Source organism: Periplaneta americana, chromosome 12 (assembly GCF_040183065.1).
Source record: "Periplaneta americana isolate PAMFEO1 chromosome 12, P.americana_PAMFEO1_priV1, whole genome shotgun sequence".
Taxonomy (NCBI): domain Eukaryota; kingdom Metazoa; phylum Arthropoda; class Insecta; order Blattodea; family Blattidae; genus Periplaneta; species Periplaneta americana.
The window spans coordinates 54,923,090-54,950,825 of NC_091128.1; the positions used below are offsets into that span (position 1 = coordinate 54,923,090).

General features: G+C 34.0%; 1 protein-coding gene across 1 annotated transcript in view; it reads left to right on the plus strand.

The window, feature by feature from the left end:
• Positions 1 to 27,736, plus strand: part of LOC138710447 (solute carrier family 66 member 3) — a 54,236-nt gene that overhangs the window by 18,405 nt on the left and 8,095 nt on the right. The window contains exons 2-3 of the mRNA XM_069841345.1: positions 9,893 to 10,115; positions 25,225 to 25,345. Coding sequence (XP_069697446.1) covers positions 9,893 to 10,115; positions 25,225 to 25,345 — 344 coding nt within the window. The remainder of the gene's footprint in view (positions 1 to 9,892; positions 10,116 to 25,224; positions 25,346 to 27,736) is intronic.

Genomic DNA, 27,736 nt, shown 5'->3' on the forward strand with positions numbered 1-27,736 from the left:
ACATACAAGCCTAGTCCTATGTTCGAATTAAATTTTAATAGTTGTCATGTAATTTGCAGAAGACGACAGAAAATTGGGTTTAGTGTTGACATATAGTATTTCACAAATGACTGTTGAAACATTATCAGTCCAGTTCACAATGATTTATTCCTTTTTCCAGTTCCCAAATATCAAGTGGCCAAACTTGGAAGTTTTTTTTTTGTTAATGCAGCAGGACGGTGGTGGTGGTGGTTGTGGTTGTGGTGGTTCATTGCTGCCCTCACATAAGCCCACCATCGGTCCCTATCCTGAGCTAGATTAATCCATTCTCTATCATCATATCCCACCTCCCTCAAATCCATTTTAATATTATCCTCCCCTCTACGTCTCGGCTTCCCCAAAGGTCTTTTTCCCTCCAGCCTCCCAACTAACACTATATGCATTTCTGGATTCGCTCATTCATACTACATGCCCTGCCCACCTCAGACGTCTGGATTTAATGTTCCTAATTATGTTAGGTGAAGAATAGAATGCGTGCAGTTCTGTGTTGTTTAACTTTCTCCATTCTCCTGTAACTTCATCCCTCTTAGCTCTAAATATTTTCCTAAGCACCTTATTCTCAAACACCCTTAATCTCTGTTCCTCTCTCAAATTGAGAGTGCAAGTTTCACAACCATAAAGAACAACCGGTAATATAACTGTTTTATAAATTACTCCTTATAACAAATATTAATTATTAAACATATGTTTACTTCAGAAAAATAAAATGACATTTGGGAAAATATTTCATTTGATCTTCAACAGGCCATGTGAGAGACATCCATGCTAATGACAAATTGCACATATAATATTTTTTTTCTTTCTATTTTGCAGTTTTCCAAGACACTTAGGGGTAATAACTGAAGGGGTGTAGACCATCATTTATGGAAAAATTTTTTTAATTTCTCTGCCAGTACAGTAAACAGTTTTACTGAGCTAAGACATGAAACTGTCCCCTAATTGTAGAATCACCCATATACATTATAATATAATCTAATGAATGTGACGTCATATACTGTGATGCAGCACCATCAATACTCCATTATGTCAGATTCAAAAGCTATATTAACAAAGTTTAGCTATGATGTAGACATACACTATATCAGTACATTTCTTCTTTCAAACATAATAGCCTACTTTGTGTTCTTTCACATTCTCGAAATTTATTTTAAGATTAGTACACTTATTTATATGAAGAATATCTTGGAACTGTGGTTCTACTAGCATTTTTTTTTTTCAAAATGAAATACATGTGACTTCTCCACAAAAAAAAGTTGTAACACTTTTCTTGGTTTTGCATGTTCAAAACGACCTTTTCTGCATCCTATTTTATCGTTAAACTTTGCAACTTTTCACGTTTCATTTTTCACTTTCCAAGTTTTGCAAAGTATTTGTATTTCATGATGAAATAAAAAATAAACAAGTTTTGCACATTTGACGAAGCCTTTTCAAGGAATATTATACTAATTTGGAGAAATATTGATGTACGGTATTTATTTATTTATGTATTCATCAACATTTATCTATTTATCATGTTTATTGTTTATTTTATATTATTTTTGTACATAATAGAAGTATGTTTACATTCATTCATTTCTTTTGTTCCTTCAATAACAACATACATTTATTATTGTACAATCGAACCTTGTTACAACAAATTACTGGGGACTAGGAAAATTGTACAGTAGAATTCCTCGTATCTGGCAACTGTGAGACAAAGCCAGTGCCAGATAACTGAATTTGCCAGATAATTGGAAAATACGTTTATAGGTTGTGTAAAAGACATACTGTACTGCACAAACATTTTTTTCCATGTTGAAATTTAATAATTTTCATATAGATATTTAGAAATAAAGATTTGAAATACGTACAATGTTTATTTTTAGTACTGAATACAGTAATTTACATTCATCAGTTCATAATTATTGTAATACATAGGCTAATAGCGTAAAAAATAGCCTACTAAACGTTTTCCCAATCTTATGAAAATTTTAAATAGCAGCCAAGTGACGTGAAGAGTAGTGTGGCCAACATCGCAACTATGATGGTTAGGGACCGGATTTTTATGTAATATCAAGGTGTGAAATATGTACATATTTATGTAAGAAAAATAAGCTGAATATGTACCAAAATATGTAAAATCATGAAAATATTTAATATCAATATCTGACAGGTATAAGATAGGTAAGACTCTCCAGTTGTGATTTTATAGAGCACCCGACTTTTTTTACCTCACACTTGACACATTACTATTTTTCCATCTGTAGTGAAAGCTTCGTCCATCGCAATCCATGATTTTATTTTTGTCGTTAAGGTTGAAGATACAGGGATCATTTTAGTTAATTAAAAGCAGTAGATAAACTCACTTGCACTTTATACTGTAAGTACTAAAACTAGAGAACTGAGTGAAATGAATGACACAACAGTACTGCAAGCACTGTTTCACTTTACTGGATTAGGAGGAAATAAGAGGAGATGTGGGACATATGCATTTTAGCTGGTCCCTGTAAGAAACAAAGTACCTATTAAAACCTCAAACTATAGGCATTAACAAACTGTTTGAAAAGTGACATTCCTGTCTCATTCAGAAGAGTAAGATTATTCCAGCTGAGAACCATACTTTATAATTCCTCAGAAAATCCCATTTCTGTATAGGTCTACTAAATTTAAAGTAAAGAGGTCAAGCAATAACCTGAAAAGCTATTTATTTAAATCTTTCGACATCTTTCCAGTTTGTTCCTTTACTCCAGCTTATTTTCAAAAGTCGGCTACTTTATTGCAGCTCATGTCAGACTTGACACGGGTTTTCTCTGGAAGGACTAGGAAGAGGGTGGGTAAGGTTGCAAATTGCATGGCAACGACTTGTTAAGACGTGTGCAGAACAATTATAGTTCGAGACAAATCATGCCGCCCTCATCCCACTCCACTGCATGAAGGCAATGCTACTTTCTGAGTAATTTTTACAATACAAGGTGGTTGTATAAGAAAGGTTGCCTTTTGTTCACTCATATTTACAGTGGGCAGTATGGGGTGAGTGCCTCTATTACTTCCTGGAACTAAGGACGTTATGTTTCGTCTCGAAATATATCCTTTCTTGGGTAGGTAAAAATGCTTTTTAAATCTGTGTATTTCAAATTGTAAACTTCCCCAGCAGAATTCCCCCCCCCCCTTTTAGAGAAGTAAAAATGAATAAAACCCCTAAATATGTAAATTTATGTAATATCAAGCCATAATATGTAATGTGCGGTAAATATGTAAAAATATGTAGTATCAAATTTTAATATACTAATGGTAATTACAAGATACGGTTAGGTTGAAAGGAATATAATATGTAATTACATAAAAATCCGGTCCCTAATGATGATGAAGTAGTGCTCGATGATTTGAACCTCTGTAACACATCTCTAATGTCTTCTCGTTTATATATACTATCTGTCACTTGAATGAAACTTTTACGTGCTGTGGGAACAGAAAATTTCACACTTTCCTATTTAGATTCGTCTAACACCTCTTCGAAACGGGCGAGTTCAGTGGTAAATTTAAAGATACTGTGTCTGCACATTGTTTGCAAGGCCCAAGTGGCAGCTTACTGATGCTACCCAATCTACTCCAGGGACATAACGGGGTTTTCTGTCTGTTTTCACACGTGAACAATGTAAAGACTAAACAAAATGCGGCATGTGCCACAGTACACTCACTTTGGTTTACAGAATTCTCTACAAGTATCAATGAATCTTTGATGGCACGGCTAAATGTCAAGTGTGTTACAGGACAAGACAGTGGATCTTTTATAGAAATAGAATGTCTTTAAATAATTGATTAAATGGCGATCTTACTTGTGTTAATTATGTAAGCATGTGTGGCGTACAGCTGTTTTGGTGCTACTTGACACCATCCTCAGAGCCTACTCTGCTTACATAATTAACACGAGTAAGATCGCCATGTAATCAATTATTTATATTCAAGTGTTAAAAGTAGTGTACGAAAGATTCAACATGGAGAATTACTTTATTTTTTATATCAGTTATTCTTTAAACAATGCATGGATCTTAGAATAGTAGCAGAACTAACTTCAGATCAAAAACGAACAAATGTTTTAAATATCTTAATATCATAAGTAACCTTCACCCAGATCTGTTACCTAAGATAATATAAGTGTAATAACTTCTTCAGTAACTAACAGAAAAGCATTCTTTCAATGACAGTTATTTTAGTACATTGCCCATAAGGCAAAGATATTTGAGCCTTAGCTTTTTCATGATAGATAATTAGAAAAAAATTAAGGCACTGTTTTGTATAAGGTAACAGACATGACATGGAGTAACAGATCTGGCAGGTAACAGACGTGACAAAGTAAACATAAGCATGTGCTAACCGAAAATTATTTTGCTTAAAAATCTTCAAAATAGCAATTTAACTACTGCACTATTATGTCCTCTTGGTCTTGACTTTATATGTTGTTATTTGTGGAAAACACAACACAAACAGATCTGACAGAGTAAAAATGCACGCTTAAACTAAAACACAAAGCAAGAGCATGACACTCAAACTCAACAAATCAAAATGAACATAGCAGTACCACAGTATACTGTGGCAGTACAATCAAGATGGCTCTTTGTGTACCATCCTACAGTCATTTTATTTATTTATTTGGTGGTGTCAATAAAGACACATGTCATAACAAGTTCCAGGTCACATGGACCCTTGCCTTAACAAGAAATCCTACAGTCACTGTACATCATCCTGGCTTGTGCTGACATCTGTGGGATTTCTTTTTCATCTGTGTATCCATAATAACAAAATGATGTAACAGACCTGACTGATTTACTGGACTGGAGTAATTATGCAATCATATTTAAGGAAATATAAAGTTAGATATAAATTAAGAAGTTTTGATAATATCAAGTGTTTCTTTAATTTTTTTTCTCAATTACATTATTAAACAATCCTTTATCTGGACATAATCATACTACATTTTAAATACTTAACTAGTATGGACACGGCATTTTAGCTGTTACTATGAGAATATTTTACATGAAGGAAATAATTCTTGTGACATTTACTACATTAGTATTGAAACTACTCACTGTTAGGAATTTATAACTCTGTTATAAATGCAATAAAGGGAAGGATATGATATTGATGGACGTCAATATGACCCATATAAGTTGAATGTAGTTTGAAATTATTGATAACATTTACAGATAAACAGTTATCAATAACTGTAGCTTGAACTTCTCCCAATGCTAGTAAAGTATAAAAAGTCACAATGTTTCGAAGATTGAACCTATTTTCGTCCTTAGGAGAGCAAAGGTGTAAGAAGGCTATCCTATTCATAGGGGTAGTTACAAATTTGCTAAATCCACGTGACTGACTGGCAATTGGGATACTAAAGTAATGAACAAAAAATATGAGGATTCCATGGCACTAAATACAAAAGGAAGGAGTAAGAGAGTAAAAGAAAAGTGGAGGTATGTATCAATAAGTGCTTCCATTATTTTAATGGAAGCCGATGTGCACTTAACAGCAAAAAGAATGGGCCGGCCGACAATTTCTGAATTCCAGAGACATAACATTGCGCATGCTCGTCTCGTCAAAGCCGTAGTTCACCAGGTAACGCATAATTAAATTTAAATTTGCTGTATTTTGTTTAAGAGTTTAAAATATGTTATAAAATCGAATGGAGGTTTGATTCTAGATATATCAGGGCCTTTGAACAGTGAAATAATAATAAAATTGATAAATACAAGATCAACCGAAGCAAATATGAACAGGAAAACCAAGTATTATGCCGAAACGATGTTAACAGTCATAGTAGTGTAAGTCGTTACGGCATTGGTCTATTGAGCATGTTAATAATAATAGCTCAAGGTTCAAATCTCCCATAATCTATTTTTTTTAAATTACAAATGTGCCATCATATACGTCTCGCAAAGCTATATTTATGTGGCAACATCTCTTAGAATATGCCCAAACTCTAAGAAATAATAAACCTCTCTCTCTCTTCCAAGCAATACTCCTGTCTGTTGTTAAAACTTTGTCTCGTCGTTACGCTTGAAGATGGCAGAAAGACAATAAGAGCGTCGCATACGGTGTTGCCGAGCTGTCAGGGGAGAAAATTTGACGATGGAGCATGCCGTGGACCGTCTAGCTTATGCTACTCTCCGACAGGACTTCGATTGGAGAAATGTAATTTTCTCCGATGAGGTAATTGTCTCCATTGGCAACAATGGTCCTGCCTAGTTTATCATATGGATGGCCACCGATATGATGAACGCTTCATGGGATGACTTAACAGGTCGAGTCGCGTGTTGGGAATGGATGTCATATGATGGGATAGGACTTTTGGAATGCATCCACGGTTGGTTTATGGCAGAAGTCTACGAACACATTTTGGCAAATGTAATGATCCCTTCCACCCGAGAATGATATCCAGAAGGAACACTTTTCTTCCAGCAGAATAATCACCTGGTACACACCGCCAACCAGATTCAAAGATGGTTTAGGAATAGGCCTGATATCGACCTGGTCGACTGGCCTCCAAAATCACCAGATATGAATCGGATTTAAAATTTGTGGGCTGCAGTCAAACGGATCCTATGCTCGAAGTGGGCAGAACAACCACCTGTTCGGACAGCTGACGAATTGTGGGACAGAGTTCTAGATGCGTGGGAGGAGGTGGCCATGAATTTAGACCTGTTCAATAATCTTGTGGACTCCATGCTGCGCAGAATGAGGGCAGTTATTGACGCAGGTGTTTTGTGGACGAGATACTAGTCCCCACCACAGGCCTTTTTTGTTAATATATTAAATTGTTTGTTTTTTTTTTTTTTTGTTTATTTAATTATTATTTATGTTTGATATGCGTCCGATTTTTTTAGAACAAGTATTTTTGTTTATACAGGCCAGGTCTCGCCTATTAATACTCACAGGTTATGGGCAATAATATTTTTACAAGGCAGGCATAACGAAGTTTATGAACAAATGCCATTTCACATTTAAACTAATAAATTAATTAAAATATATATATATATATATATATATATATATATATATATATATATAAAATTTACCATACTGAGAGGTGAACTCTCAACCTCTGGTATGGAAGTGAGACATCTTACCACTGGGCCACACACAGCTCGTAAGGTTTAATATATTATAGACGGATGACTTTCAATGAAGAGACAACACAGTAATGCCTTGCAGTGTGTTGTGTTTACATGAGTAAACCGGGCGATAGAACTTAGCATTTCTATCGACCGAGAGTTGGCCCATTCTTTTTGCCGTTAAGTGTACAGTACAATGTAATTAGTCTCTGATATCTAAAAATCAGTGGCATAGCATGAAATTTTGAGCAGTCGAAGCTAACTCAAGTTGTATTTCATGTATGAGGAAACGTATTGCAAAAATACAGTCTTAAAATAAATAGTAATCAATGTCAAGTCAGCAGTCCGAAGATTGGTTGGAACCTCATAAGGAACACCAATAAGGTATCACCTCAAATGGTACATAGTAAAATATGATTTCATGGTTTACACATATCTCTAATAAATAGACATACGTCTAATTTAACATTAGCTCACTCCCTGTCATATTTAGAGAAATCACAATATTAGCAGTCATTAGATACAGTGTTAGTATAATTACGTCAATCAACGTTAAAATCTTTATCAAAAGATTATTTTTGTCTACATAAATTAATGTCAGGAACTGTTATTTCACTCATATTTATTATATCAGCCACAGTGCACACTAACACTTCAACTGAACAAAACTCACGAAAGGGATAATTCGGAAGCTAAATTCTTTTCAATGTTAAAGCTAGCTTCTTGGGAGCCTTGCGACCAGGGCAGTTTAGTTAGAAAGGGATGGAAAAATCTGCGGGGTAGGTTACACAGAAGAATGTGAAAGAAACCAGTCTGCTTGTAGTGCAGTGGAGTAGATTGGAAGCTGGTGTTTACTGCTGCATCACAAATCATCCTGAGCTGCCGCATCACAACATTTAACGCGTAAATATAAATTGTATTAAAATTAATAAATAATTTTGTTCATAAACTGCAGGTTTATTATGGAGTTCCTTTTAGCTTACATTGATGCTACGCCACTACTAAAAATTTCGGTTTCGATTTTTTGCTGAAAAGAAGATTAAATGTGTTGTCAGATTTGAAATTTTTTCTATTGTTTAGATACTAATTAATGTTTTAAATGTGATTTTGCTGTATAGAATTATGATGCTCGTCAAGAGTTCAGAAGAAAAATGGTCACTATTTCCACGTGTTTTGTTGATAGCTGTGTCTGTAAATTTGTTGGAATATTCTTTGCGTATGAGTAAGTTATATTGTTTTGACATAAAATTTCATGTACAGGATCATATTGCCTGTTACATCATTATGATGGTAGTTCTATTATGTGATAGAAAATTCTTCTCATCCTGTGGTCACCTGAAAATGAGGGACAATCCAACCTTCGAAACGTGATTTTTTGTAGAACTTCACCAACAATGGAAGAAGCTACAGTTTGTCTAGATAATCCATCATTGCATTATCTCTTATTTAGAACTACATCCTTAAGGTTCTGAATGTGAGTGGAATGATTCTGACCATATTACAATAAACAGTATTTTAAAACGGACTTTGAGTCGGTCAGAAAATAAAATATTTATAATTGATTAAATAACGATCTTACTCGTGATAATTGTGTAAGTATGTATGGCTTACAGCTGTTTTGGTGCTTCTTCACACCATCCTCAGAGTCTACTAGATCTCGGCGTCATCTCGAACTTCGCTGCCTGTTGTGTGGGTGAATTCGATTGTTGAAAAGTGTTGAAATGTGGTGTCAAATAGTGTGTGTGTTCTGAAATTGATGTGTGTGTTGAGAATTTGATCAGGGTGTGTTTTAGTGTGTCTGTATATTTCATATTGTTCTAGTGTGTTGAGTTTTTGAGTTGTATGTGTAGGATTTCCATGTCTGTATGTTATTGTATGTGTGGTTAGCATTAGTTATGTGTTCGGCATATGTAGATGTATTGTGTCCTCTGGTTATTGCTTTAATGTGTTCTTTGTATCGAGTTTGGAATGATCTGCCTGTCTGTCCAATGTAGAAACTGTCGCAATGAAGCAATAACCAGAGGACACAATACCTCTACATATGCCGAACACATAACTAATGCTAACCACACATACAATAACATAAATACAGACATGGAAATCCTACACATACAACCCAAAAACTCGACACACTAGAACAATATGAAATATACAGACACATTAAAACACACCATAATCAAATTCTCAACACACAGATCAATTTCAGAACACACACACTATTTGACACCACATTTCAACACTTTTCAACAATTGAACACACTCACAACAGGCAGCAAAGTTCGAGATGACGCCGAGATCTAGTAGACTCTGAGGATGGTGTGAAGAAGCACTGAAACAGCTGTAAGCCGTACATGCTTACACAATTAACACGAGTAAGATCGCCATTTAATCACTTATTTATATTCAAGTGTTAAAAGTAGTGTACGAAAGATTCAACATGGATAAAATATTTATACCTTCTGTTCTGGTGTGTTCACTTTTGTTGGTTTTATCTGTGTTGTAAATCTGGTGGCATGTAGTACATTGTTTTACAGATAATAGTATTCAGCCGTAATGCTTAATGTAGTTTTAAGGCAGATAAATTATTGTGGGTATCTAAGTTCAAATTGTTAATAAAGCTTATTTAGTTGCTGTGCTTCATTAACATCTTATTCACCTATGATATCTTTTCCTTTCTAAATAACCATTCTGTATGAATAACCTTGGAGTGGTGATGGCAGCTTTGCTTATGTTCTTTGTAAAATAACATGTGTTTCTGATTTCAGCTATACTATCATGACATGTTACAATTACTGTAACAATTACGCTCTCCTTTCGTATATGGAATATCCCATCATTTTAGTCCAAGAAATTATCCTTATATTTTTGGTGCTGAAATATATGGGATTACTTGGTACAAACAGCTTTGCTTGTTTTGGACTGTACTTAGGAGTTACTGGTGCCTTTTTGTCTGGCCTTCTTCCCAAAACTATCTTAGCAGTTCTTGCAGTAAGTATAATTTTTATTCAGAACTCTAAGGAAACAAATTGCGGAACAAGTGCACAATACCGGAGGATGAATTTACTTGGAAACAAAAACGAAATTACACTCCTGTTCTCTTCTCCTCCTACTCTCCTGTCTGTCATATTTTATCATCTATTTTATATCTTATATCAATGTCATTTATTTCACACATAATTTATATTTAACTTACATTAAACTGACTACAATGCATATTGTATTTTTAAATTACTTAACTTTCCTAAGCGGGATTTGATCCTAGAACCTACAACTATACACACTAGTAGCTTCAGTAGCTTAACCACTATGCTACAAAGTCAAGTTGAAAGAACAACTTCTAATCTCCAACATAAATACACCTTTATTAAAAAAAAACCCACACTAGGTGGCATCAACAACGATGTTAATTCAGAGTATTTGAAAACAGGGTTTAAGCAGACGTTCCCTTAACACAACAGAGTTAACCAGCATTGAGTGAAATCGACAATAAACAGTGAACCATCAGTGCAGTGTACCTACTTCAATTTTGCGAACGATATCCCTATATGTTAATGTTAATAATGTTCCCATAGGCTTCCACGGCTGGTGTACATGATCTGTGGATAAGCTTCGGAGCTTCTACCGCGTTGTCTTGGTGTTGGTGGCTGACGTTTCGACCGCTGTGTTGTGGTCATCTTTAGAGCAAGTTGGATAAGGAAATAGTCTGCGAGCTCGTATATATATGAAGAGTCCACTGCAAGAATGATGGATGTCACTTTTTTGTCGAAAATGAACCAAGACTGACAATGCGCATAGCTTAAGACATATAGAATTTACATACAGAGTTATATGGCATTAACACTGATAGTCATTGTCCAGTAATGATCGGAAAATCACAGTTACGCTTTGAGTGCTAAGCATTTCAAACTTTCAATTGCTTCTCCTGCAAAATGTGTTCCAAATGACATCCATCATTCTTGCAGTGGACTCTTCATATAGTAGTCTCGATGGGGGGAGTACTTTCGATGATTGGTAGTAGGTTCTCCTTCTGGCATCTGATTGGTCCTTCGTTGTCCAATCCATTGAGGTCTGTATGAAGGGGAGTATTCATATTAAATACTGGCCCTCATAAGGTCCGAAAGAGTGACCTTGATACCGTGCCCGATGTCCAGATGAAGGGGGGGGCGCCGTGTACATATGTGGAGACCTGGTTTCTCATTCCTAAGTATGATCTTGGAATAGACTTCCCCATGAGTTGTTGGTTGTAACCCCTCGTTCTTGTTGATGTTGGGATGTTGTTTGATGTGGAAGGCTTCTTTGACCAGTCTTCTGAATAAGTTGTCTTCTTTATCTATTATCTTGATATTGTCGAATTCGATGGCGATTCGATGCCAGAAGGAGAACCTACGACCAATCACCGAAAGTACTCCCCCCATCGAGACTACTATATATATATATATATATATATATATATATATATATATATATATATATATATTAGCTCGCAGACTATTTCCTTATCCAACTGCTCTGAAGATGACCACAACACAGCGGTCGAAACGTCTGCCACGAACACCAAGACAACGCGGTAGAAGCCCCGAAGCTTATCCACAGACCATAATGTTAATAATGTTTTATTACTTCAAAACATCACATTGACAATTCAAAAGTACGAATGAAGACACGAATTAGATATAAGGTGAGCACTAAAATGACATATCTAGCACTAAAATTACATATTATCTATATATATTTGTGTGTCAATGCTTCCTCTATCCGCAAAGATGGTATTCATTGCATTTACAATACAGCCGGGGGCTTATAGCAGGGGCAAGCCCCCCTGCCCCCTAGATACCTTCGCCATAATCCTTCTATATTATTCCTGAATCGTCAAAAACCAACATAATGCATAACAAACATACATAAAAGTATCAGAGTTAACAGTAATGCCTATGAGATGTAAGAGTAGTTCAAAAGTGGCATATGTGAACAGCTGGCGTCTTCTATGCAATTACCACACGCCCGCTCCGGTATTGTGCACTTAAGCCCAAATTGCATGTTTGTAGGCATATAAGTTTGGATTCTCTTGGAAATTTTTGTTATGTATTATTTCGTACCTTATTGTATGTTTAATAGCAACATGCATGCACTGTGTGACAGTCCATAGTTTAATACAGCATTAAGTGAGTTCACTGACTAAACAGTGACCCACTCCAGATAGCTCATTACCTCTTGATAGTTACATGTACGAGCTATTCCATCTCAAATCGACCGAAATATAGAGAAAATTGACCTTACAATTTCTAAATACAATGAAACTTTTTTTGTACGTAGAGAACTGTGATACAATGCTTTGTGCAAAGTTTGAGGCATCAGAACTTCATAGTGTTTAAATTAAAAATATTTAAATTTATCGTATTTTCATAAAATTAGCAACTTCAAACTGTTGCAGCTCCGAAACCCTTTCACCCAATGATCAAAATCATGGTTTATTTTGATGCTGAGAAATTAAAGTTTATATTGTCATATAAACAAATTTTCTTACTTTTTATGGAAATGGAGAAATTTATATTTTTCCTCATTAAGACGCCTTTGCCAAGGAAAAAATATTTTAAACATAGATAGATTCCGCATTGAAAGTACAAATAAACAAATATTTTTTACTGATGGCAAGTTGATAAGAAAGTATTGAAAATATCAAATAAAGGAAATAAATAGTACGCGCATGAACTAACCAGCTGACTGTGAGGCGGGAGCTAACCAAGGTAAGCAAGGCCAGGAGACATAAACACGTGATGTGTCGTCTAGCAGTCATGGCTGTGCTAGCTTTATCACAGGTTTTCATAAACACAGGAGTAAAATGACGCCCAACGCTCGCTTATCTTCAGCTCTCGGCCAGTGCGTGCGGTGCTGCGCCGTTCAAGTCCAGGCATGTGAAAATAATCTATTTAATACCCTCGAAACTTATTGCCATACCACTAAGTAAACAATGCCGAATCCCTCTTAATAATGCAAGGTTTTTTCTCAATATTTTTTTACATTTTTACAGATTGGCAAAAAGCCTAGAAGTAAGTAAAATCAGATTATCTGTCTCTCTGTATATAATAAAAATGACTACTTCTTAACATAACCTACCAAATGTTAGCTTCAAAATGAAGTCTCATTCACTGTTCTGCATTAAATGGTTCCAGAATTCTGAGTGCTGAAAGAGGCTTGTTTTTATAAAATACGCTAAATGTGTCGCTCAACAATACGAAAACCATTTGACTTTCGATAGTATATTTTTGAAAATGCACTCTCCTCAGCACTTTGTATAAATAGGGAAAAAATTAGAGTATAAAAAAATGCGAGGTTTTTTACTGATCGATTTCATATGGAATAGCCTGCACACATATCATGCCATGTTATAGAGAAGGTAGAGAATTACTGTCCTTGTGTCTGGCAGGTGTCATTTCTCAACAAACGTTGCCAGATTGAACTAGAACTTTAGTCTTCACCACTCCATATTTTAAAATTAGGATCACCTTAAACAGTGTTTGTCTAGTGCGTGTTTCTGCCTATGTACGCCAACTAAAGTTGGTCAGTAACATATCTCCATTCATTCATAGTTTTATACTCAAGGGCAGATCCTTCACTACAAGCTCAGCATTCTTCAATCTTCCTTCTTTTTCGCCTTTCCCTTAGTCTCCACATAGACCCATATATCTTAATGTTGTTTATCATCCAAACATTTCTTCTGCTCACAATTCCTTCTAGTGTATCCTTCAGTAAGCAATTCTTCTTAGCAGTGACCCAGCCAATTACTTGTTTTTCTCTTCCTGATGAGATTCAACATTATTCTTCCTTCATTCACTCTTTCTAGCACAGTTTTTCTAACCACTAAAAATTAGTGTCGTGCATTTCAAGTGCTATATTCAGTTCAAGTTTGTCAAGTGTGACAAGATCCTAAATCTGCTTTAAAGAAGTGGATCTATCTAGCCCACTCAACCCTTCTTTCTTTTAGCTGTGTAAGGATTTTAAAACAAATCTTGTGAAGTTTTATTTAGATATAAGGACAGCTAATTTTTATTACAAAAGTATCATTAAACATCCACAGAAATATACGTACATATAGGTACCAGTAAATCACATTTTATTTTAAAAATATATGACAGTTTTTACTATACCAGTTACCGACAAAACGTAGCTAAGATTACATTCTTCACATAATGTTCGAATAAATCACAGTTGCTCAGTAATTGTATAAGTCCATATAAATAAATGATTTAATTTTCATAATACACATCATTATAACTTATAATATCCACTCTGTTAATAAATAAAATATATTTCATTTTCATACTACACATAATTCGTTGTAGCTTGCAATATCCAACCTGAGAATAAATAAGATTATTTCCTTTTCATATTACACCCTATTGAACTTAGAGTAGCCTATCTGTTAATAGATAGAAAAAAGATAATTTTCATACTTACTTACATTTGGCTTTTAGAGAACCCAGAGGTTCATTGTCACCCTCACATAAGATGGTCCTTATACTGAGCAAGATTAACCCATACTATATATAATTACACTCTGTTAATAAAGATAATAATAATATGCAACGTATTAAATGTTTTCATTTTCATAATATACATAATTATAACATACTATCCAACCTGTTAAATAATAGTACATTATGCAACGAGCCTATAATGAGAGTAATTAAGAAGCGAGTATGGATGTTTATGAAACGAGCGCAAGCAAGTTTCATAATTTTCATATGAGCTTCTTAATTACCATTATAGGCGAGTTTCATACGACTTTTTATGCTCGACCATATTTCTAACTTGAAATTATTCAGATGTATACATTTTATTTGTATCTGACAAGATCGGAAGTGACCTTGTTCTAGGTCGTGAATTGTGAGATGTGCGCAGACGCGAAAGTATTGATTTTTTTCCGAGGAACAATAATGTCACTGACCTTGATGTAATCCCGTTAAACTTGATATAGCTAACCTTGATTATTGAATTCCACATTGAAAAACGAGATGACAAATTGAATTTATTTGAATATTATTTACAATTAACGCTAATTATTATAACAGAACATAACCTTCTGCGACAGTATTGGATTTCCAGCCTCTGTGACTTTTCGCTAATTCTCTTTCGATTGCATATCCGAGAATAATCGATACTTGCGGTTTTATAACGGTACAAAGCTGACTTGTCATTGGCTGAACACCTGTAAGCTGAATTGTCATTGGCTGAACACCTGTACTTTAATGAGTAGGTGTACTTTAATGACATGCATTAAAGGACTGCTACCAGGTGTATAATTACTACATTTCGGCATGGTCGAGCATAAAATAAATTATTCCATTTTCATACTACACAATATCATCGTGCATGACGGACACTATGTTCGGTTCATTTTGTTGATTATAGCAAAGTTCGATATTTGCGATGTTCGCTTTGCAGGAGGAGGCCTATCATGTTTGTTCGCCAATATTATGAAAATATTTGTTGTCCTTCTCTCCCATCCTTTCATACTTTAAACTAGCGTTATGTGTTCTGTTCAGGTTTGTCAAATATAGTGAAGTTCGATATTCCCCAATATTCACTCTGCAGAAGGAGGCTTGTCGTGTTTGTTCCACCTTGTTATAAAAAAATTCACTGTCATCCACTCCCATCCCTTCATGTTTTAACCACTTAAGAATTTTAGCACAGATCTTGCGATTAGTTTTTCATATGAAATAAGACGAAATTTGTAAAATCTTGGTTGACACTCTCATGTTCGTACATTGCAGACACTGTTTTAAACTGCTTAAGCATTTGAGCACTTGTCTTGCTATTAGTTTTCATATGAAATAAGACAAAACTTGTAATGACCTGGTTTCTTCTCTCTGAACATTTACACGTATATTTTTGTGAATGTTTAGTCATAATAAGAATAAGAAAAATTACCCATACTCATTACTGTGCGTAACTTCGCAAGATATGTGCCTGACATCCTTATGCAGCTAAAGCATAAAGACGCAGGGAGAGGAGGAACTAAGGAGAAAGGCACCGAACATATGTTAGGAAGGGGAAAGATTGAACAAACACAAAGGGAGCTTTGGTTCTACAGAGACTCTGCAAACTTGTACCGAACATAAGGCCTCTGACTGGTTTTCAACAGACTCGGTTACTTTAGTTTACATGTTTCATTTTCACGTACTGTTGGAAGCCTAAGGAGTAGGACGAAGCTTGTAGTATCTTGATGTTCCCTCTCATGTTTGAACATTGCACGACACTACTACAAATACCTTGCAAATAGTTACACTAACTTCCTGTGTATGCATGATATGTTGTATGGATACTGATCCTCCAAGTTCATTCTGATTTTAATTTAGTAAAGAAGTGTTAATAATAATATCTCAGTGCTTTACAATGACACAATGATTTTATTGTCATATGATGTGGATTTTGTTGTACTTAATCTTCATTACCTAATCATTAATATAAAAAATATAAGCTGTAAGTTATGTCAGTCATCCCACAGCATACTTTCTGCCCACTACTGGCCAAGAAGTTGCAAACATGCCATTCTCTGTTCTATGGGAAGGCTGTAAGAGAAAGAGAATTTTAGGAGAGCTGAAAAATATTTCAAACAAACGTTGTCCCATTTGTTGAGAGAAGCAGAATATCCACTAAAAAAAAACATAATTCTATTCAAAATATCAGAGCTGCCCCCCACTATGCTCCATGAATGGGACCCAATGGAATGCCATTCATGTCATAATCTGAAAGGTTTCCTCCTCCAATCAGATTTGGAAAAATCAGCATCTATTTGAGAAAAACTCACTTGTAACATTTTATGTGGACCACCTTGTATATAAAGAAAATTTGTATATATTGTAAATGTGTTTATTTTAAAGCAGAACTTGTGTTATTGTATATTTGTGCAGTTTTGTTTCTTGTACTGTAAGTACTAATGCAACTATTGGCTAACATTTGCTATTATCCTTACTTCCTTCTTGTGTATGATATTATCAATTACGCAATAAGTAGACGTTTGGCAAAATGTTTTTTATTACTGGGTTGATATGGTATGTCAGAGTTATGTAGATTCAAATGAGTTTTAAGTTATCAGTGATAGGGCCAATGTTTATTTTATCTAGTCCAGCTCTTGCTCCTATTTTGAGAATAAGTTCCTACTTTTGATTTTTATTGCCTTTTTAAAAACAAATTGAAAGTTTTTTATTTCCTATTTTTAATATGTTTTGACAGTCAACTTTTTAATTACCTTATTTATCGAAGTATAAGATGCACCACCTTTTTTGTACACATTTTTTAGAGAAAAAACTCTATCACTGAATATTAATTTATAATGAATTTACTGTATTTCAAATTTAAAGTAGGTCTAATACATAGGTTTACTTTCAGTAAATACCTAATCTAACTAGAAAAGAATATCTTTTAATATTGTTCGTTAAAAGCCAGAAATTCATCTCCAGAGCTAACTGAAGAGTCACTTGAAACCTCTTCTAAATCACAGTCTGAGTCCTCTTACAACAAATTGTTCTCTGCACAATCCAATGCATTACCCGTACTAATGCCACACTACTTAAACTATATAAATACTGCCTCAGTTTTCACAGCATCTGAAAGAATATTATGTAAATGAGGAACTACTGTTAACAAATATGAAATATCAAGAACATAAGTAACAAGTGTGTGGAGATTTTAAAGTAATCTCTGTTGTTGAATCACTGTACATATTCCTCATCATTGTATGTATTATAATATACATTTCCAGAAGTGGCAACTGTCATCAGCTTCTCACATGCATATTACATCACATATGTTTTTTTTTTTTTTTTTCTGTTTCTGAGAGCAGGTATAGTATTTATCCGTTTTTGTTTTTCTTTTTTTTTTTCTTTGTGCATGTTTTTGACCATAAGTCGTTTGTGTTCGTTTTTTAAGTTTTCCGAATGCCATGGCAGGTGTTCTGAGAAAATATTTTGGATGGATTGATTCCTAAATATGATGGTGAAATTTTTGTGATTTTTCAGTTTCTTAATTATATTAATTTTTATTATAATCGTATAACTTGGATAAGAGACCAGAAATTGTGGTTATATTACATCTTCAGTTATCTAGGACAGTGAATGCATAATTATTTTGCAGGTTAAAACAAAATAAAATAAAGAAAGCATATCTCACGAAATTTATAAATTTGGCCATTGAGTATTACATAGATATCCAATTTGCCAAAAATTCTGATGTGATACATAAGAACCCACTGCAGATTTGGATTCAGCACACCTGAAATATTTTATATCACATCTCAAAGTTCATGCAATGATTGGAAAATCAAAATTTGTAGCCCAGTGTTATTAATCATCATAGCTGTTCTAAGTTGTCAGAGCAGTCTACACTGCAGTTTTGGTGCATTACTTCTAGAGAACAAAAAATATATATATATATATATATATATATATTGTCGGACCATCGGATCTGTGTCCCTTCAGCGCTGTCGTCATTCTTGAAAAAGTTAATGCCTGTACTCACTCCATTCCACCCGCTTTCCTCCCACCACGTCAAACAGCAGACCACGAACCTTGCCGAATAGGGATGTTGCCAAACTTCCATCAAACGGTGTCATAAATAACTGGTCCTCCATGCTACAATATCATTTCTTTCAATCAAAATACATCTTGTATTTATACAATTTTTAAACCTAAATCCCATGTCTCGAATCACTTTCCGTAGCGTTTCTCTCCAACCTTGGAAATTATTGCTTCTCTCGCAACCTTCAGTAATTTAGTCAATGTCGGAACTTCTTTCTGCACGGTATACAATTCTTGTAGGCCTATCTTTCTTCTTAAAATACATCGGTTCATATCGTTTACAAGAATTAAAGATTCTCTTGGTCTGTTCTTCCCTGGTAATTCTACCTTTTCATCTCCTGCACAGACTCCCTCTCTCCTGATTTTTTTTATTCGGCGCTCTGACCTGCCTATATAATTACATAACATATTGTATTATCAGTATTAGTTAAGTAAGTAATTTTAATACGTAATCAATTGAAATAAAATAAGCCTCACCTGTGATCGCAGCTGCTCTTTTCGTTGCCTTATTTATAGAAAAGAGATATTGACCTGTTTGTTTCTCTTAATCACAAAATGCTATTACGTACTTGCTTAATAATATTTCTTTTGCCACTCCGTGCTACAGTATTCATATTGAGTTGTTAACACTGGACTGCAAGTACAAATAAACTGTCCTGCAAGAAAGCTCAAAATTGTGAATAGTGGAGGAGAGAAACGGAGAGAGATAGAAAAGAGAGAGATAGGAATGCAGGGAGAGAAATGAATTACCGAGGCTGAGTTCAGTTCGCATATCTTACTGGGACACAGATCCGATGGTCCGACTATATATATATATATATATATATATATATATATAAATAAAGAGACCTTTATAATATAGATCTACCTACTGCTGGGCAAGTACAGAGGAAGCATGAGAAATTTTTTGACATAATGCATATTTCACGTGTAAACATCGTCTTCAGTTGTACTCTTTCTATAATGAACTGATGTGCAGTAATCTAGAAGTAAATAACTAGCACTAGCATACCCTGGGTTTTAGATGAAGATGTGTTGCATAAATAGTACTGACTCACACTCATACCACATAAAATAGAAAGGTAATACTTCTTTTATTGTACATTGATAGAATTGGATTAAAATATGAAATAACGTATTTCTAAAAATAGGTAAATCACAGTTCTGTAGCAAATATTCCTTTACACATTTCCACTGAAGTTCAAGTCCATTCTACTTTCTCTCTGAAGAAACTTCTTTGTAACGTCATAAAATGTATTCTTCTGCCTAAAGTTTCACCAAAAGTTTATCAGTTAATAGAAACCGAAACTGGAAATTCTTTCTTAGCTAGTTACATCTGCAGAAATTGTGTATGCTTTCTTATGCGAAAACCGTCTTGATACAGAGCAATAATAAAATTGTTGAAATGTCCACTATTAACTCTTTCAGTTGAAACATTTCTTTCAGAATAATGATCACTGTTATCTCTGTCAGTTGAAACATTTCTTAAAGCTAGAACTGGGTTTATTCTCGGCAATGAACTGTAGTAATTTGTGCATTGCTTTATTATGACATTCTTCAGACAGCTCTTAGGGTTATCAGGTTTTTAGAATGCCAATAAGGGACAAGATGAGGAGTGACATTTCTCTTAAGAAAATTGCGCAGAATTTTGATAGAACTTCATGTGCACCAATGCGATGCTACAACATTACCATATTCTTATACATGTAAAGCATTCATATTGAATTTAGTAGCCTGTTTTTATTGTCAAGATTTAGTACCGGTAGCCATTTGCTACTCAGGATTCATATTTAGGAAGTTACAATTGAAAAGGTATTATATATGTTGCTTGATTAGTCAATGCCATTAAAGATTTCTGGAAAAGTATACATTTTACTAAAGCTACATTCTTTACATTACTGTAGGCTATAATTTTCAGGTAATACAAAATATATTAAGAATATTAATATTTCATTTTTTTTTTAACATTACTTTACAATATTGAATCTGTCTTAATTGATTAAAAACATGAATAACGCTAATTAAAATTCGGGGTTTTAAATCTCACTTTTATGAGTTCTGTGGAACATCTATTCCTTTTATCCCTGTACTTATTTGTCATAATTCAAAATGTCTCCACAAAGCCTTTGAGCTGGAATGCACAGATAATAGAATAGTAACACTAACATATGTGGTGTTTCACATAAATTTACTTTGCCGAAGAAATTTTATCCTCAAGATCTTCTCTTCTTAACAAACACCACATGTAACTCAATAATCACCAACAAATCGAAATTGGAAGTTGCAAGACAGAATAACAACCAATGACACGTCACATGAAAATTCCATTTATTTCGATCACTCTGAAATTTGATGTATAATCTTGCCATTCAGTATTTGTTTATAATAACTAATAAGTTACTTTCAATGAGGAATTTTAATAAATGTATATGTATTTTTGTTTAATGTGCCAGTACTTGACTTGTTATGAAGCTGCAGATGATTGATTTGCTCTGTGCTGTTCAGTCACAAGCATATAACAATGAAACACAGTAAGAGTATATAGAACCCAGATAATGAAACTACACAAGTTGAACAATGTGCTTTTTTTTGTTGTTTTTATCTATGATGTGATAGGGAAGAATGGAGAAGGGCAATCGGAAAATGTCAAAAACATTGAAACCTATATATATTTATATAGTATGTGAAGAGTACAGGGGAAAAACAGTCAAAGTTACAGTTCTCTTAAGAATGATTTCATCTTCTAATTCAGTATATTAATGCAAAGTTTATTGATGTTCCTAATGAAAAAGTAGGAAAGGATGACTACCTATCTCCTTTATAATTCTCATTTACCAGTTTTGATAAGAAAAACGCCAAAATTTTGTAGTAATATCACAGTCTAGTATATACAGTCATGAAGCTCAATACGTAGTAAATTTGCATCCATAGCTAACCAGCTAACCACTAGGATCGCTACTATCGCCTCATTACAGACAATACGAAATAGTATCTACACAGTCTATTGTTCCTAGTACCCTCATAAACTCAAGCTTCGTGACTGTATATATTGAATTAGATGATGACATCATCCTCATGAGAATTGTGACTTCGATTTTTTTCTCTATACTCTTCATATACCTACTGTAATATATATATATTTGACACGATGTTTCAACATACAACATGATATCTGTACAAAAAATAAGTGGAATAAGCATTTATTATTTATTTATTTATTTATTTATTTATTTATTTATTCTGGTGTACGATGAAAGAGTAATGGAACGGAGAACTTAGAATATCTGCATGGAAATATCATATGTACTTCGGTACATTAAAATAATATATTCTGGTGTAGTTAAGGCCATCAAGCCTTCTCTTCCACACCACCAGAAATACAAATACAATAATAGAAATAAAAAGGAAAAAAAAAACACTATAAACAAAGTAAAGGCACACAAAAATATACACAGGTTGCAGTCACACAAACTTTAAATGAGTGATTAAGTATCATAATTAATTGAATCGGTCGGAGCTAAAAGGCATTATGTCAAAAAATCCCATTTTTATGTTTTTATTTAATTAGAGGTTTAAAAGTAAGTTGCATCAAACGGTGAAGAAAAGAATTTTGTCAGACTTCTCCTTATGCTAGGAATCACTATTCATACCAGGGCGTACTGAGGAGAAAAGCATTATGTCACTGACAACATGCCATTCAGCGCCAGACATTGTGAGCTGTGTGGCAGCACTGAGGTAAAATGACTCGCGCTTGTTATGATTTCACGTGTAAATATCACACTCAACAATGAACATATTCTTTTTAATTTTCAATACTTATTCTGTTAGTTATATTGTGTGTTATAGTTTATGTTTGTGTGGTGATTTTGTGAGAAATGTCTCCAAAAAGGAAAAGAAATTACTCTAGTCATAAAAGAAATGATGTCAAAATGCTATTGTTAAAGGCTTGGCTGATGTAAATTAATGGTGGACAACAAGTAAATGAAAACAGGAGAAGTCTACAAGTTAGTGCAAATATAATATTACAAATTACATCACTTAATTTCGTACTATAGAATTTATGAAGAAATACATCCGATTTTGATGTTTTGAAACATTTTGGTGAAGATGAAAAAGAAACTATATTCTGATAAGTTTAATACCTACAAAACAAAAACCACACCATGATAAAAATGTGCATATTTTTAACAGTCAAAGGAAGATTTAATACAATAACACATAGATTTCCTGAACACAGGCATTCTTATCTGTCATGTGACAGGTTTGACAGAGCGCACAAATCCCAAGAATATGTAGAACTTGCTGCAAATAGCAAGACGTAAGTTGAAATTCATGTTTTGGACCAAGGTGAAATATTAAATTTCGATACCTGGTGGCCTAAACTATTAAAAAAATCCGCTATCTCTAATGAAACTAAATTACTTGAAAGAAACAAAAGCAAGTATTCTCTCCTGCATATTTTAAACAGTTTATACATGTGTTAAAAGAAGTATACAATATTTTAGGAGGTGCTAGTATGCATCAAAACAAGAAAATAATGTCTAATGAACATGGGTCCCACAACACATACTTTCTGAGATCTGAACACTTGTTCATAAGAGGTGCTCAGTGTGATGTCCATTCATGGCAATGCATTTCTCTGCCCTTCGACGTAAGGAATCACTCACTCTTTGTAATTTGGTTCAATACGTTAATAAGAAAGTCCTAATAACCATTCCCAGTTAATCTCTGTGGTAGCACGTATGGCCCTATTAATCTGTCACCAAGAACACCTGCCCATACGTTGATTGAGAGTCGGTGCTGATGCCTTGTTTCTTCAACTGCATGGGACTCTTCATCAGCCCACACATGCTGATTATGAAAATTCACAACACCATCTCTGCAGAACTCTGCTCAAATCCGCAACCAGACTTTTGTTTTCAGTATTCCTTGCGATGTATCAGTATTTCATGCCAGGGGTGTCAACTACGATATGATTATCTGGTAGCCTGCTGTATTGTAGGACAGAGAAATGCATTGCCATAAATGGACGTCACGTTGAGCATCTCCTATGAACAAGTGCACAGAGCTCAGAAAATATGTGTTGTAGGACTCATATCTATTAGACATTATTTTCTTGTTTTGATGCACATTATCACCTCCTAAAATAATGGACACTTTTTTAACACCTGTATGTTTCAGATTTTACAGTTTCTTCAATGAAACACACACTCTCTCTGAGAAAGTCAGAGTTAAACATTCTTTGTACAAAGTTTCAAGATAAAGAATATTATGATGGAAAAGTACGAACCAATTCTAAAAAGATACAGGATATTTAAATATTAGTTAAATGTGTGAAACCTAAGGCAAGAAAAAATTCTGAAGTAGGCTGCAGGAGATACTGCCGCCAGGGGAGGAGATTATAGCAGATCAGTAATGGATAGAGAATATAACATGTAATGTATTTGAAAAGCTTTTATTTTTGCTAATTTTTTTAATAACCTATGTTGACAACTTTTCATACAAGTAAACCTGTTATTATCTAGTGGGTATTTGTTATTAATTTTGAGTACCTATAGTTCAAGAATTGAATTATGTTGTTTTGTATTAGTACCGGTACTGGATAAACACAGCAGACTACTTCCCAACACTGTTTCATATTTAATAACCATATTTCGGTGAATAAAAATAGAGTTATATAAAATTTCAAACTGATTCCATTATTGGAAATCAATTTCCGTGCTAAAAGGCATTATGTCAGTTTTATATAATAATTATTTGTAAATGATTAAGCAACTCTAAATAGTTATCCATTATTGTAAACGTTGTGTCTGTCGGTACTCTACAATACTGAATGAGTGAAAAATGTGTACAAAAAAATCTTTCGAAAATATAACATTTTTTCCTTCTCCTGGAAAGTTGTAAGAACTGACATAATGCCTTTTAGCTCTGACCGATTCAATTGTATCCTAACTAATTAACTAACATAGGCCTAAACAAGAAACTTGCAATTTTAATATAGAGTAAAAAAACACACAAATCAACACTTCTAGCAATACCTAAAAAGCATTAAATAAGACAACATTTTCCAATTTAATTTTGGATTATGATAAAGTCCGGCAGTCCCTGACATCATTAGGTAACGAATTCCAGAGGCGAGGTATTTTTGCAGCCTCTCACGTATTAGGCCAATGGCCTATTACAGTCTCTCGCCAGCATTTAAGTGGCCTTCCCTTTAGTCAAATATTTTATCATATGCTTGTCGTGAACTTTGATAGTGTAATACCAGCCTTACTCTCTTGGAAAAACCATAAAAATAAGAATGCAGAGGCCACCCCATGTATCGGTATTGTTGCTGTTGTTAAATATTTTTGATCCAGTATCTTGTAAAGATGGTGATATGTGTTGAGAAAACACATTGTGTTCATGAAAAGCATTTCTGTTTATGAAAATTTTATATAGTTTGTTTTTTTTTTTTTTTTTTTTTTTTCAGATCACATAAACATATTGTTGTATGTTTTGTATGATGTATTTTGTTCTAGCCAATGTGTACACCAGTATCAGCATCAAGTAAAGTTGTGCAGCTGATAGAGATTTTGAGAACAAAAAATGCGGAGTCTGTCAGCATACTTACCTGGTTTCTGTCAGCCTTTACCAATTTCAGTAAGTTTATTGAGATACTTAAAAAGAGTATAATTAAGTGCTACACATTCCTTCATATTAAGCTACTGAAAGAATTTTGTCTTCTCAGTATGTATCAACTGACATTGGTAATTTTATCTGTAGCAATGTATCTGTTTATTCTTATACTGTTTTGATTTTACTTTCTCGTTATACAGCAGGGGCGATTTCTCAGGGCATGCTAGGCTTGTTGCGCAAGCCCAATATTTTCGTAGAATGTGTATTTCTCAAAATGGCGTTACGTACATTAAAATTTATTTTGATTTTTGGAATACTGTTTAGGCGTAATACCATCCGCAGGTTGCACACCGCAAGTATCGCAACGCTTGCTCGTTTCTTGGAGCTACAGGAAAGACGTAGAAATAACGAGAATATGATGTGCGCACAAGTGCCTTCCTCCTTGGTCCGTCCTAGACGCACATGCGTCTTTTATGTGTTTGAAGCTCTGGTCCGAGAGCTACACCAACGACTATTTAACATTACACAGAGCAGTATTGGCAGCGGGAATGTGCTATGATTTGCGAGTGCAATGTAATTGTATGAGCGGAATGCATATGTTAGCTGCTGCATGTATTATTAATTCTTAAATATTAATTTGAAGTATTGCAGTGAGTTCGGAATTGTGTGTCATTGAAACCTTATTATTAAATCCATTTTCCCGAAGGACTATTCAAGAGAAGACAGACATTATAGAGAATATATGTGCTCGTTCAGTGCAGCTCAATACAACAATGTGCATTGGTTGGCAGGGTCGAAAAAACTAAATAAACTGAACTTCTACATCTGATAAGCGAATATGATCCATGACTCATAAATGTGTTAAATGTTATGTTTTATTTAACGACGCTCGCAACTGCAGGGGTTATATCAGCGTCGCCGTATGTGCCGGAATTTTGTCCCGCAGATGCCAGTAAATCTACTGACATGAGCCTGTCGCATTTAAGCACACTTAAATGCCATCGACCTGGCCCGGGATCGAACCCGCAACCTTGGACTCCATGACTCATAATGATTTCATAATTATAAAATAAATTATTTATGTGAGTCTAATTATTTTTATTAATTATGAATTATTATATCCTCCCATCTTCCCCTATGAATAAAAGAGCAAGCCTAACTTTCGTGACTAGCATTCGCCCCTGTTATACAGAGAATAAAGAAAATATTGTGGTGCTGCAAAAAAAATTCAATTTCAAAATTATCACATTAATTATACATTTTTTGCATATCTGATAACGAAAAAGTGGTTCTGGTCGTGATGTTTGTTCATTTATGCATAGCTTATTTTTCCTAAATCAATGGACAGATTGTGTTTATATCCAGTACCTACAAGTCATTTCATCTAGTGAAGGATGAACATAACATATAATAATTTTAACATTGAGCCATTCCACATCAAATCAAACAAATTCGGACAAAACTTCACCTCGACACATCTGATTTTTTTTTTGAAACACTTACAAAGAACATACTACATCTTCCCAGAAAACTTCTCCTAATCAGTACCACAAATATATATGTTTAATTCTCTAATTTTAAAACAATGTAAACACAAAGTAGACATTAAAACTGTTAAGATTTATCATATATATAACAAAATTATAAACACAGAACAAAATTATATCATTCATAAAACAAAACACAAAATTACAGCCTACTCATTATCATAACACTCGTGTTTCGCACATTTTTCTGGTGATTGAATTACTGTAAGAAATTTCTAATTATTCTTTAAAAATTCGAAGAAATCAAGGAAACTGTATTTGAAATTAACTTTGGTTTTTAACAATGCCTTCAATTCAGTATTTTCTCTGATCTTCATATATTGTTTATTCTGGCAAAAAAAAAAAAAAAACTTTTCACGTAAACAAATTGACTGAAAATGGCTTTGCCATCAATGTTCGAATCACTAGGATCGTTTGTAACAATATCTATACACATTTCAACATCATTCTATTTTGGGAGATTGCACAGCAAGATTTCTTTTTGTATTTTCTAACAGAATGAGACAAATAGGCGTCCTAACAAAAACTATCGGGATACCAGGGCAGAAGGTCTAAAACGTGAATGTTCCATTGAAAACAGGATGTCTGGTGACATTATAAGTAATAAATAATTAGATTTCTTTTCTGTGTTTACCTCGAAATAAATATATTATATATTTTTCTAGATATTAATTGCAAATATTTTCGGTAATTAACACATTCTGCTCCCTTTAATTAATCATATAACGAGTTCCATTTATTCAAATTTTATGATCATGGTCTAATGGAAGATCAAGAGATTATCTTTATTTTGATAGGTGAAAAGATTTTTCTTTATTATGTAATGGCTATGTAATTTTTAAGTAAAACGTATCAAATACTTTTTTAG